Below are 15,064 nucleotides of genomic sequence, written 5' to 3'. Positions count from 1 at the left end.
AGATTATTTACTGCCGTGTCAACCTTGGTGTCTGTTCCCACAGTCATCTGCTTAAAGCAAACCACTAAGAACTTTTCCATGAATCTCATTGATCTTTTGCTTTTCTATTGAGAAGTAGCTCTGAGATAGAGGCCCCAGACTTTATCTCCTCCAAAACAACCAAACAAGTCAGGTCAAGTTCAATAATACATATAAGATCCATTAGATATAGATGCTCTTAGATCCAACCCCATGTCTATACCTTACATGCACAGTTGAGGAGGGCATGTGTCTAAAAGGGCAGCTAGGGCAGGAGAGAGAGAGAGAGAGGGAGTACAGCAGGAAGGGGGATTGTCTTGCCTACAGCTCACACTAGTTTAATTCCAGATACCATATATGTTTTCCTCAAGCACCATCAGGAGTGATATCCTGAGCACAAAACCAGGAGAGAATTGAGTTCTGATGAGTGTGACCCCGCTTCACCCAAACTAGAAAAGGCCACCACAACCAGAATCCTGGAAAGTAAAGCACTTTGTGGGCTCTTCACTGTGCTTTGTGATCTGTCTGAGTCTCTTGTGAGTAAGATGCAGACCAGCTTCTTCACTCTGGAGGATGAGAAAGATTATGAAAAGGAGACATGATTGAGAAACAGGTGCAGAATTTCTGGACTATTTAAGAGGTTCTGACCTTGGGGCCAGAGAGATAGCATAGTGGTAGGGCACTTGCCTTGCAAGCAGCAGATCCAAGATGGACCATGGTATGAATCCGGGCATCCCATGTGGTCCCCCATGCCTGCCAGGAGCAATTTCTGAGCACAGAGCCAGGAGTAACCACTGAGCACCTCTGAGTGTGTGACCACTCCCTCCATCCCAACCCCCCCCCCCCCCAAAAAAAGATGTTCTGACCAAAGTTTCCCACTGACATTTTACTTTAGAGGCAGAGATGACTTCTTATATAGAAAAGCAGATGAGGACTGGGGCTACATATAGGAGCTCTAAAATTCCAAGTAGAAAAAATTTTGGTCTGACTGGATGTAGGGCTGAGGATGCATCTGCTTTTAAGCCATAGGAATTGTGTGTTTATTAGAGAAGTTCTCAGAACTGTTGATAAAAGTGCCTATTAAAGTGCTTGTATTATTTTTAATGTTAATTATTTTTGTTAACCATTTAATAATTTTTAATTTTTACTTAAAAATGGAGGTTCTGCAATTTATAATACTCTTAATGATTTTGTGATTTATAATATAATGATTATTTTTCATGCACATAATTACAAGTTCCTTTATGTGGTTAAATGTATAATTGCTTTTATTATATTGGTCCTCCCTACCTATTATGTCAGTATAGTGAGAGCAGAAAAGTTTGTCTTGAAAACATTAAATTCCCAGTACAAAGAATGACAGCACACATATTGAATATATGTTTGTAGAATAAGTGAAGATTGGACAAATGAATAGACTTCCTCACTATATTATTATTATTATTATTTTGAGACTAGGGCCATATTTTATATTTCTTATTAAAAAAGATTCTTGGGTACAGAATAGCACAGATAGCACAGCAGGTAAGGTACTTGCTTTGCAGGCAGCAGACCAGGATTTGATCCTCAGAAGCTCATATAGTCCCCCAAGCTCTACAAGGTCCCAGACACTTCTATGTGTGGTCACTCAAAAATAAATAAATAAATAAAATACAAAATAAGAGGGGCTGGAGTGATAGGACAGCAATAGGATGTTTGCCTTACACTCGGTTGCCCAGAACGAACCTGGATTTGATGTCCCATATGGTCTCCCAAAGCCAGGAGCAATTTCTGAGCACATAGCCCAGAGTAATCCCTGAGCATTACCAGGTGTGGCCCACCCCCTCAAATAAAAAAATTAATATATGCCCTTCCTCTTTAAACTGTGTGAAGACTGGAGCACACATACATACACACACTTGGTTGCGCTACTCATGATCTCTGCTGGAATTGCACTTGGTGAATGAAGGGCAGTAGAAGGCACTGAACTCCAGATCTTTGGCTTATTGGGTAGCTGATATCTTATATGACCTGTAAGATATCAGGAGCCTAAATAATCTCTAAATTTATTGTATCTTATAGTCCACTCTCTACAAAGAAAAAAAATACCTGTTGAGCCCTTAGATGGGCAAAAGGTAGGGAAGGGCAGCCCTTGTACCCAGGGCTGAATGGCTATTTCATGCTCAGAATTGGGCTCTGGCTGGCAAAGATCAGTCCAGTGGTCCCTGTATCAGGCCTCCTTTGCAACTCAACTTGCCTTGGGTTTTGTTTGGCAAACCTTATCCTGCACCTGAATTTTTTTTTTTCCAATGTCAATCATAAAATGCTAGTGGGAACTCATGGAAAAATGTATGGAGCAGGAAGATTGGAATTTTGTGGCCCTGTACAGATTAAGTTTTCCACCTCTCATTCATTTTACATAGTGCAACCCTGAGTATTGAATAAAGTCTGGAGTGCTGGTTCAAACATCAGTCTGGAAATGAATGGTGGTCTAGAGAATAATTCACAATCACACAAATGGAGGGAGAAGTGGATTTTCAGGAGTTCCCTCACGTTTACCCTTTGCTCCTAAGAAGCAGCCAGCTTTGTGGAGGTCCGGAAACGCAAGAGCCCGACTTCCTCCCAATACAGGTATTTAATCTGAGGAAAACGACTACACCTGGAGGTGGGATCAGATGGTCTCTACACCAATTCATAGTGCTACATCCAAAGATGGTTCCAACCAACGAGTAACAAGACATATACTGAATAAGGTAGAAATAGTTCAATCCCAGTAATCCCACACTTGAGCACCTCCTGTGGGCCTGGTGTCATGCCTCATGCTGGATAGCACATACACTGTGAGGAGGACACATTGTTCCAAAACAGGGCAAATAACAGGAAACACAACAAGGTTCTTGACTCACACAATGCAATGCTACAGAATGTTAGACATTCTAGCCCTCTACTTGAACATTTTCAGTACACTGCTTCCCAATGCTATGGAATCCTTGCACTGAAACATGTGGGTCCAGTTTACCACTTAAGCTTTAGGTTAAAAAGCTGCTCATGATGAGTTCCTCTTCTCTTTGAGCCAGGAAATGGAAGAGCACCTCCCACTCCACCTCGCATATATTTTTTGTCTCTCACACTGAGGGAGAAAAGCACTGACATTCATTTTAATTTTTACTATTTTACTTTTGGCATTGTGATTTGCAAAACTATTACTGGAAGAATTTATGTATAAAACATTTCAGCCAGGGCTGGAGTGATAGCACAGTGGGGAGGGTGTTAGCCTTGCATGCAGTCAACCTGGGTTCTATCCCTGACATCTCAATATGGCCAGGAGTCATTCCTGAGCAAAGAGGCAGAAGTAATCCCTAAGCACTGCTGGATGTGTTCCCAAATCAAATCAAAAACAAAAACAACATTCCAGCCTTACACTCTCCTGCTGAATGTCTGCTTCTCTCTACCTTTGTCCCAGTGTCCCCCCATGGATCCACCAGAGATAAGCTTCCTGCTAAAGATGAGTTCTCAGGTTCTGTTGCCCCTGGGCCTTTGTTATACTCCTATATTTTTGTACCCCACATATGAGAGATCATTCCATGTCTATCCTCCCACTGACCAGCTTTACTCAGCTTGATAGTGTTTAGATCCATACACAAGGCAGCACATTGCTTAGTTTCATCTTTTCATCTGTTTAATATTCCATTGTATATATTTACCTAGTTGCTTCTCCAGTCATCTGTTCTTGGATGAACAACTTGGGTTGTCTCTAGATTTTGGCTGTTGTGCCTAGTGCACCAATGAATATACAAGTGCAAATATCTTTTTCTGAATAGAGTCTTTGTGGTATCTATTTTTAATGCCTTTGGGTTGGTAGAGCAATAGAAGAGAAGGGCTAAATCAAATTCTACATTAGTCTTTGAATCAGGATACCACTGACTGTGCTTTGAAAAGAATTATTAGATCTTATGTCTAGGAGCCTGATGAAGACAGTATCAAATATATTCATTAATAAGTAATATCAGTACTATGCCTTTGTAGAGTGGCTTTTTTTTTTTAAATTCAAAGAAAGTGTTCAAATTCATGATATCTTTTGCACTATATATTATGATTGGAAAATCTTCTCTAGGGAAAAATCTTCTCTATTCCATGTGCGCAAAGCTAGGCAGGTTGATTGTAATAAAAATATGCCTCAGGTGAGCCAGTGTGGAAGGGACCCAGCTAAGTCCACTGGAATTTTTCCCTGTTTGCTGACAAACTAAAGGGAGAAAGGGCATGCATTAATTTCAAGCTCTTCTGGGAGAACACTTGCTCTCACACAAATGAGGAAAATGAAAGAAATGGGGCTGCCTTGGGGGACACTGCTGTGATTCTATCCAGTGAGAAGCAGATGACTTCAGTGACTTCAAAGCCCATAATGAAACCTGTACTTGAAAGATCTCCTCTCATGGGGGAGGAGGGAGATTGGTGGTGGGAATATTGCAGTGGTGAAGGAGGGATATGTATATATAAACATCCCTCCTTCACCACTGCAGTATTGATTACAAACATGCTTGTAATCATGATGCTTAAATAAAGATATTTATAAAATAAACTGGAAAATAGTCTTCTCAGACCAAGTGCCAGGTGTGGTTTACATTCCTGCCATCAACAATTTCTCCAAGAACGTGCCTTCATTTTCAGGGGAAGGGATTTTAGTTCTTATTACCTAGACTTTTGCCTCTTTTTGTTTTGTTTTGTTTTGTTTTGGTCACTCTTGGCAGTGCTCAGGGTCTACTTTCAGCTCTGTGCTCTGGTAGGGATTGGAAGTCTATGAAATGCTGGGAATCAGTCCCAGCTCTCTCCCAGGCCCCCTGCCCCCATTTAATTTATTTTGTTTTTTTTTTGGGTCAAACCTGGTGGCACTCAGGGGTTACTCCTGGCTCTGTGCTTAGAAATCGCTCTTGGCAGGCACGGGGGCCAGATGGGATGCCGGGATTTGAACTACTGTCCATCCTGGACTGGTTGCATGCAAGGCAAAAACCCTACTGCTGTGCTATCTCTTCAGCCCTTTTTGACTAATATTTTCTCTTTTCCTGGTTGACATTCTTTAGGGTAAAAACCCATTTTATCGATTATATTATTTATCTATCCTGAGGCTGAATGTGGACAAGAAAAGAACCTTATTCTGAATTGTTAGAAGAGGATTTAGCATTCACACATTCAAGTATAAGTCAAGAGTAAAATTTGTTGAAGCTGAAACTCTTCTTACCTCCCTGTCTGTGTTGTCTAAATAAGCAACTGCCACATTTCCACTTCACAGAAATGCAGACTAATGTCATGTCCCCTCGAAATGACAGTACAGATTGCTTCAGAAGCTTCTGCGTGCAATCCAGTGAGACAACAGGACAGTGTAGGTGGTGGTAAATTCTTCCACCCTGATTACTCACAGAAATTATTAGCTGCTGATTAACTATTTTAATTCTTCAATCTCCAAAAATGCACGGGAAGACCAGAAATATAATTTTCCACTTGCTCTTTTGATAAGTGTGACCTGCTGTGTCTTGTACACAGTGGGCTTCTTACTTTATGAAGAACAATGCAGCTGGACCCCATCAGCCAGGCCCCTCTGGGTTTTGGTTTGCTCTATGTAAAATGAGGTATAGGAAAATAATGTCTCATCTGTCTTCCAGCTTTAATATTCTCTCCTTGGATATATATTTTGAATTCATTCCAATCTGTATGGCTGTTTCTAAGCAACAAAACTGTGTTTTTCTGCACTCCCTGTCTGACCTCTTTTTTTTAAAAATAATATCTTTATTTAAGCACCATGATTACAAACATGATAGTATTTGGGGGTCAGTCATAAAAAGAACACCCCCTTCACCAGTGCAACGTTCTCATCACCAATGTCTCCCATCTCTCCCCACCCCACTTGTATTAGAGACAGGCAATCTACTTCTCTCACTCATTGACATTGTCATGATAGTTGTCAGTGTAGTTATTTCTCTAACTGCATTTACCACTTTTTGTGATGAGCTTCATATTGTGAGCCTGTCTCCTTCTAGCCCTCATCTCTATTATCTCTGGGCATTATTATAATAACGTCTTTTATTTTTCTTAAAATCCATAGATGAGTGAGACTATTCTATCTCTCTCTCTCTCTCTCTCTCTCTGACTTATTTCACTCAGCATAATAGTTTTGATTCCCTGCATCCCATATGGTCCCCCAGCCTGCCAGGGGTGATTTCTATTTGATCTCTTTACAAAGATACTTCTTCTTGAACTTGTGTCCTTTTATTATGTGCAATTTGTATTTATTTATTATCCAGTACTGCTTCTCACATAACTATTTAGCTTTATATAGGTACAAATCCTTTACTTATAATTAGAGTGTAAGCTTCCCAAGCAAGTTAATATCTAAGAATATGTAAACATTACATTATTGAAAAAACCTCATGAGGCCAGAGTGATAGTACAATGGGTAAGACACTTGCATTACATATGGTTGACCTGAGTTTGATCCCTGGCATTTCATAAAGTTCCTTAGCACTGCAAGGAGTAATTTCTGAGTGAAGAACCAGGAATAACCCCTGAACACTACTGTGTGTGGCTCCCAAACAAACAACCCCCGCAACTCATAATTCTATTTAGAGGGAATTCTGAGCTTAAAGGAAGCCAGAAGATAATGGGAAACTGGTGTCTGAGGCTCCATTTATCAAGACAGATACTACTTTACATAGAACAAGTTTGAAAGTATACAAAGAGGAGAATAATGTGTTCTAGCACTGCATTCTGGGGTTCTTCCCAAAGGACAGTAGCCAAATTGTAATTTTGAGATTTTTTTGGAGGCCAAAAGAATATATTTTACCATGTCTTGTACAAGTTTTCCCAAATTATTGGCCATTATTTTTGAATAACTTACATTACACAAGAGAGAGAGATGAGGTAAGCCTATTCTACAGATCAACTAACTTGTGAAGGATGACTGGAGGAGTTTAGAAAGGAGCATCCAGAGAAGTAGGAGGGGACTTTGAGTCATGGACTTGATTCTGGCTCAGTTCTTCCACAAATATAGGGAAACAAAGCCAGTATCTTTTCATGGAAGCAGAGCCCAAGAGCCATGTCTTAGAATGTGCAGAGTTCTTTGGAAGAAAGAAAGCACTCACACACATCTTGCCCCCTTTCTTTGCTAATTGGATCCCCATATGAACAACTCAATTTCAAGCAGCCAACCAGCACCCATCTTCTACTCTCATACTACAATGAGTCAGACTTTGAATAGGATCTGCCATAATCAAGAAAATATAATAGTTTAGCAACATAGAAGAACAAATATTTTGAGAGAATTACTTAACTAATTTCTTACCATTTCCTACCCACTAACTTCTTTCATTTATTTATTTGTTTGTTTTGTTTGTTTTGGGCCACACTTAGCAGTGTACAAGGATCACACCTGATGACACTCAGACACTTAGAAATTGTTCTTGGCAATCTCAGGGGACCACATGGGATGCCAGGCATTGAATCTGCGTTGGCCAGGTACAAGACAACTGCCCTGCTCTCTGTATTTTCACTCTGGACTCTCTTTATTTTAAAAAAGGAAAATAAAAATAAGACCCAATTATTGTTTTTTGATGTATTTGTCTTGAGTTTTTGTTATCACACAGAATGGATATGTTTGAATTAGTGTAGCTGTATTCTTCTTATGCTATTTTTCTAAAGGTCAGATTTGTTGAGAACTCATTTATTCTGTCTAATTCAACCTTGAAAAAACTCCAATTGTATGAATTTTATTGAAATCTCACTGCCCTGTATTGTACCATCATTGCACTTGAGATATAGATGATTTCCATCTGTGTCATTCCACTCAAAGTGTTCTCTGTCCTACCTTTTTAGTAACTTCTCCACAAGCCTCCCATACATGCCACTTTGGCTCCTTGGTCACTCAGTTCCTGTCTACAATTCTTATGATTCTATTAGATGAATTTCTCTAGCAGGCAGGACTCAGCTATGTATTCCTCTAGTGGTAGCTGGCACTTAAGGGTACTTAGTCAATAAGAACTGAATAATGAATGAATCACTTGACCTTTAGTTTCTACCAAATCATATTAGATACTATCCTCTGAGTTCTAGACTATGCCATTTGAAAAGGAGCTGCTGCTATGAAAGATTTTTCCCAGAATTTAAAATTTCACATTCATTTAAACTCTGGTGATTTTCAGTGATTTGAGCACTATGAATCCCTCGATTTGGAACTTACAATTTTGCGGGGAGGCAGGGGTCACACCCGGTGACAGTTAGAGGTTACTCCTGGCTCTGCACTCAGAAATAACTCCTAGCAGGCTCGGGGTACCATATGGGATGCTGGGAATAAAACCAGGGATCTTCAGGGTTGGCCATGTGCAAAACAAATGTCCTACCGCTGTGCTATCACTCTGGCCCCTGGAACTTACAATATTGCTTAACCAGTATGTGGACCTCTGTCCTCTTGACATGTAGAATACAATGAATGCAATGTGGGGCCTCTATCTTCTTGATCTAATAAAGAGATGTAGTAGGACTTGAATGAATAGAATGTCGAATCAAGCACAGCTACACACAGCTCTGCCAAACTACCATACACATTTTTCTTCATTTTTGTTTTGTTTTATTTTGTTTATGGATCCTACACAGCTGTATTCAGGAGTTGATCCTGGTTCTGCACACAGGAATCATTCCTGGTAAACTCAGTAAACTATATGGGATGCTGGGGATTGAACCTGGGTTGGCCATATACAAGGCAAATACCCTAACTGCTGTCCTATTGCTCTGGCCTGACCTTCACATTTTTAATCCTGTCATTTTCCATGAGATTTGAGTGTCTACCAGAACTCCCAAGTACAATTTCTAGGACATTCTAGGCCCATACCATGTACAGTGCTTAGGTGGACTTTGACATCTCTTTATGTTGAACCTTAACTTGTCTTATAATGCACATGAGACATGAAAATTACATGCAGCTATTTTTTTAAATCAGCCTTAGGTTCTCTTACCTGCTTCCTTTTTTTTATTGATGTGAATCAGAAAGTACACTGGTGAAGGGAGTGTGTGTTCTTTTTATGATTGAAACCCAACTACAATTATGTTTGTGATCACGGTGTTTAAATACAGATATTTTATTTTTTTAAGAAAGAAAGTTAGGGGCCTGAATGATAGCATGGAGGTAGGGCATATGCCTTTCATGCAGAAGGACAGTGGTTCGAATCCCGGCATACCATATGGTCCCCTGAGCCAGCCAGGAGTGATTTCTGAGCACAGAGCCAGGAGTAACGCCTGAGCGCTGCCAGGTGTGACCCAAAAATCAAAAACCAAAAAAAAAAAAAAAAAAAAAAAAAGAAAGCTAACATCCACAGAAACACATAGAATGAACAAAACTCCTCCTAACTTGACCTCTTATATGAAATGGACTTGACCTCAGAGTACTTGAAAGGTGTGAGTCTTCCTAACTTGTGCCAGAAGAATGGACCCATGTGCACTTTGGGTTGGAATTCCCCAGAATGCCTCTGCCAGCTGACCAACCCCCAACTGTTTATGTGCCATAGAAACCCACATTAACTTTGTGAAAGCCACATTTAACTTTGCATCCAAATAAAGCATCGTTCCCTTTTTCCTTCCTTGCTCCAATACTTTGTCTTGGAGCAGCTATGTTTAATGTTAACTCAGCTCCTGACACCAGGAGCCAATGCATAGGTAACCCTAGATCCCGTGCCATATACTTCAAAGTGTGTGCGTTTTCACTCTGAAACAAGAGTTTCAGTTCCAGACTGCTACAAATCCAAACAAACCAGGCAGAGCAGGCAGAATAATCACTCAATGGGCTAGACAGTATGCTGTGCATGCAGGAGGCCTGGATTCCATTTGTGGCCCACATAGTCCCCCAACCATGGCTGGGTGTGGCTTCCAAATCCAAACATTCAGACCAAACTAAGACACACCAAAAAGATGCCAGTTGTGCAGTGGTGGTGGTGGGAGTAGGGAGGGCACATCTGGCAGTACTTAGTAACTACACATGCTCAATGCTAGCATGAGGAGGTGGGTTGGATTCCTGTGTGCCAGAAATCATATGACCAGGGTCACTGATCTTATGTTAATTTTTGATGTTGATAAGTTGTTCCTAAACCAAAAAAAAGTATGATAAATTCTAGTATAATAATGATAGGGGGTGGCCGGAGAGATAGCATGGAGGTAAGGCGTTTGCTTTGCATGCAGAAGGTCAGTGGTTCAAATCCCGGCATCCCATATGGTCCTCCGAGCCTGGCAGGAGCGATTTCTGAGCATAGAACCAGGAGTAACCCCTGAGCGCTGCCAGGTGTGACCCCCCATCAAAAAAATAATGATAGGGGTATGAAAAGTGTGTGTGTGTGGGGGGGGAGGCTGGACAAAGGCAACCTTCAGAAGAAGAGAAACATGGAGAGAAGAAAGCAAGCAAGGATCTTACCCTGGTAAGAAATATATTTTATAACTTCTGGACACAGCACAGCACACCCCTGGTAAGAAATATATTTTATAACTTCTGGACACAGCACACACACACACACACACACACACACACACACACACACACACACACACACACACACACACACACACACACCTTAGGAAAACCACTAGTCTCTGATTTAGACAAGGTAACACACGTTACTCAGATTCAGACAAAATAAGAACTTGTATTTGAAATTGAAAAGAAAAATCTCAATAAAAAGAATGAAAACAAAACAAGAATTTCAAATGAGACAGAAGCTGAAATTGTTCTCCACCAGCTCTTAGCTCCAGAAAGGGCCCCTGTGTTCTGGGAAGTGGAGCTGGGCGCCCTAAGGAGCCTGACCGCTCCCTGCAAGCCTCTCTGCGTTCCAGCCCAGGCTCAGGCCCCGCCCAGCGGCGGCCAAAGGCGTCGCGGGCCCGCGCCCCACGCGGAGGAGGAGGGGGCCGGTCAGGCGCCTCCAGGAGGCAACTCTGACTCCCCAGGGCAGCTCTGCACAGTGGTGGTACTGGAAGCTGCAGGGATGGAAGCTGACTCTGAGGACTGCGTGGCCGCCTGGTGGGATATGGTGGTGCGGAACCTGCGGTGAGTATGGTTCAGCCTAAGGATGGGGTAGGAAGGCAATTGCGGGATCAGCCTTGCCAAGGTGGCTTCTGGCTTTTTTTTTTGGAAAGCTTGGCCTTTGACCTCAATCCTTAGCCAGGTGAAATAACCTCTCTAGCTTGATTTTCCAGGAACTTTTTATAGATGGCTCAGGTTGGTTTAGGACTGACGGATTTGTCTTGAACACATCCAATAGTAACATCTTTGCTTTGTGATATATGGGCATATATAGGTAAAGCCTTGATTGAATCCCTGGCACTGCAGGAATCCATTTCCCCTACAGTCCCCCGAAACTGAGCCTGGTAGCCACTGAACACTGCCAGATGAGCCCTTCACAGCCCCCACGCTGCCCCTGCCCAGTTGACATTTTTATTTTGTATTTCTTGGTTTGGTTTGTTTTGATTTGGGGGCCACACAGTCGTGTTTGGGGGACCATATAGGTAGGCCAGGTCTCCAGCATGTCCTCCAGCTCTTAAGCTAGCTCTCTACCCAGGTCCGTTTGGGTTCTTAGCAGTCTGTGAGTGATGTAAACATTAAAATAATGGTGACAATGATGATGTGTTGTATCTTGATTAGTTTCCTCTTGAGTTCATGCTCGTGGCACTCGCTGCCTTGCAGAGAACATACCCATACAGTGAGAGACTTGAGGTGGGTGTTGAAATTAGTACCCGGAATTGCTTAAACCTGACACATTTGGGATAGGGTCTATTTACAAAAGAATTTCTTCCATCCATCTTTGGCTTAAGCAATAGTCATTGTGGGGGAAGTTTGGGGATGCTGGGGGATGAATCACACCTTGTGATGCTCTGAGTTTACTCCTGGTTCTGTGCTCAGTGACTGTTCCTGGTGGTGCTGGGGATCAAACTTGAGTCTGCTGAATGTTGTCTTACTATCTATATCTCTGAGGCCCTTGAGCACTTTTCTTGGAACAGGGAAATCAATTACCAATATATATCCTGCCAACTTCATTTGATTGCAAGCCAAATATTGATTGGAGGCCCTGAACCCAGGGGACTAGGACATTTTGTTTAGTTTAGATGGATGGAAGGTAGTCACATTCTTACTTGCCAGCTTCTTTCCAAATGTCTTCTTGTGTTTAGTTTTATTCATTGCGAAGTATCTAAGAATCACTTCCCAGTACAAGAGAAGGAATGTCTGAATGGTGAAGATAAACGCAATCTTTCCAGTGTTGTCCCTACAGCTCAGGTTCCCAAAGCAAGCTGACTAAGAGCAGTTGGCCACTACCAGCCATGAACAGTCTTACAGTGCCTTCTGAGGGTCTGACCCCTGTCAGAACTCTTGATTGGCAGAACCTTTCAAACTTGACATCCAGGTATTCTTTCTTTCCTGACAGAGTGGTTCTGGGATTCAAGTTCATGACTGGTTATTTAACATTAATTTTGTGGTGAAAAACATTTAATAGGCAGAGAATCAAAGCAGCACAAGGAACTTCAAAGAAATACCCACATAGTTGATAGTGGAGAGGAAGATGGGAAGTCTGGGGCTCTCTTTATTATTTGACTTTCTAAGAAATAACATCTCAAAGAGATGCTGCCCAAGAGGAGAAAATTGGTTCCTTTATCTGAGTAGAAAATTGTGAGTCTAGTTCTTTGTTGTTGGCTTCTGTTTTCGGTCATGGTGCTTAAAGGTCACTCCTGGCAAAGGTCACTCAGGGGATCATGGGGTTGCTGAATTGAAGCCTCTTGCATTCAGAGCTTGTTCCTATTCTGTGGACTATCCCTCTGGCTCATGAATCTTGCTTATGACATGTAGAGGCCAAATAAACAGTCCCACACTTAGTATCCCAAACCTATTTCCCCCTCTTGGAACTCAGGTAGTTTAGATAAAAAAGTAATCCATGGATGGTTTGCTGTGTACCTGGTGCTATCCAGGTGTGTTGTGAAGGTCAATGAGAATGTTTAGTTATGTGACTTTTCAGAGATTAGTTTTCATTTCCTTGGAAATCTACTTATTGTACAAAAATTTCATTGCATGGAGCTATTAAAGATGGATGAACTTAAAACAGTAGATCTCTACTTGCAACTTGATTGCTTAGAAAAATACAAAATGTGCTCAGGAAAGAAGTTCATGGCAGCCACAGGGTAGTTTCTGCCTTCCTTTGCCATAGTTTACATTTCTAGGTGGTGCTTAGAAAGTACCAGTATGGGAGCTGATAACTTGCTTATTCTTTTGTTTGTTTTTGTTTTGGGGCCACACCCAGTGGCACTCTGGGGTTACTCCTGGGTCTGTGCTCAGAAATTGCTCCTGGCAGGCTTGGGAACCTTATAGGATGCTGGGGGTTGAACCCTGGCCCATCCAGGGTCATCTGCATGCAAGGCAAATGCTCTACTGCTAGGCTATTGCTCTGCCCCCTCTTCATTCTTTCTTAGTATTGGTCATCAGTCCCTTGGGCCTTTGTTTGGGCCCCGGGCATAACACAGAAAACAAAATAGGCAATGAAACCCAACCAAACAAAATTAAAACCCTGCTCTTATGGAGCTTCCATAAATTTATTTTCAAATGTAATAAAAAGCTATTGATCTGCATTGTTATCTTTTCCCCTTTGAGAGAAATACTCTTTTCCCACCAACTCCTCAACCTGTCTCTCAACACATATTTATGGAGCCTAGCCATTACTAGCAGAAATATTTTATGGCAAGTGGTTTTTGTCTTTGGGAAGACAGGTCAAACAGTAGGGATACAATCAGAGAAATTGAGGGTTAAACTGAGGCGTGATTATGATTAGTGAGGGCAGGGTAGAAGAGGAGGAAAGCTCACCACTGGAAGATCTATCTAGAGTGACTTGGCAAAGAAAAGCCTCTAGCGGTATGAAGGAAGAGGAAGATTTGGTTGGGAGATGAAAAGGGAGGAGAACATGAAGTAACTTGGCAATTGGTGATATAGACATGCTGGCCTAACTTGGCAATTGGTGATGGGGCATGCTGGTCGGATAAATGTGTAATATATCTTCTGTTTGATTTTAGCATCATACCTAGCAGTGCTCAGGAGTAACTCCTGACTCTGTGCTTGAAGTTTGCTCTTAACATAGTGTTCAGGCCAGGGGATCAGGTGGTGTCAGGAATCCAACCCAGGTGCTCATATACTTAAGTATGTGCTGAAGTTCTCTGAGCTATATCCCTGACCCATGTGCAGCCTCATTTCAGTGTCTTGTCAGAGGTGGACAGATAGGGTTTCCCCAAAGCTGGTATGTCTCAGCAGGGGTGATTCTCCCTGGATCAGAGGAGGCTTCATGGTGAGACCATCCCATTCAGATCTGAATTTCCTGCAGGATGCTGTGCAGCTAGAGCCACAGCTGATCAAAGGCAGGCGAGAGAAGTGCGAAGCTTCAAGGGGGCTGTTTGATGTGGTTGGCCGTTGGCAGGGACTGGGCTGAAGCTGCAGCCTCTACTCAAATAAAATCTCTTAGTCACTGATGACTTTCGATTCCCTACTGATCTGGGGGGAGCCAAATCGACAGCCCCCTCTTTCAAAGACTCTGATGTGCATTATTGATGCATTGAGGGGCCTGGGTGCTCTGCTCTCTCCCTGAAGCTTCTCACAGAAGTGCCTTGAGCAATCAGAGAGAAGGATCCTGTATGAATTATTCTTTTAAAATAGAAATACATTTTCCATCATCACCTTGGCTTTCCAGGCACTCTGCTACCTTCAAAAGGGAACTTAGCAGGAGACTAACAGGCAGGGTAGCTGAGTTCAGAGTTAGAGAAAACAGGCATGGAAGAATTGGAAGTCAGTGTGAGGTGTCAAATCTGCCCATGTGGCTTGATTTGCAGCTCTAAAGTGATGATTCTGGGTTTTGATTTCTCTTCTCTAAACAGAATAACAATGTCCTCTCCATCCTTCCACCTTCATGGGGGCTATTTTCAACATTTGAAGTAATCATTTTTCATTTCATTCTTGCTGACTTTAGAGCAAGCAATTGTGCATGCCTGATGTCTTATTATTATTATTTTTGGTTTA

General features: G+C 42.0%; 1 protein-coding gene across 1 annotated transcript in view; it reads left to right on the top strand.

The window, feature by feature from the left end:
* Positions 1 to 5,314: 5,314 nt before the first annotated feature.
* ABHD12B (abhydrolase domain containing 12B) overlaps positions 5,315 to 15,064 on the top strand; it is a 33,585-nt gene continuing 23,835 nt past the window's right edge. Inside the window, exons 1-2 of the mRNA XM_049768943.1 lie at positions 5,315 to 5,374; positions 10,764 to 11,068. Coding sequence (XP_049624900.1) covers positions 5,315 to 5,374; positions 10,764 to 11,068 — 365 coding nt within the window. The remainder of the gene's footprint in view (positions 5,375 to 10,763; positions 11,069 to 15,064) is intronic.

This window comes from Suncus etruscus, chromosome 2 (assembly GCF_024139225.1).
Source record: "Suncus etruscus isolate mSunEtr1 chromosome 2, mSunEtr1.pri.cur, whole genome shotgun sequence".
Taxonomy (NCBI): domain Eukaryota; kingdom Metazoa; phylum Chordata; class Mammalia; order Eulipotyphla; family Soricidae; genus Suncus; species Suncus etruscus.
This window is presented reverse-complemented; position numbering and strand designations above follow the sequence as displayed.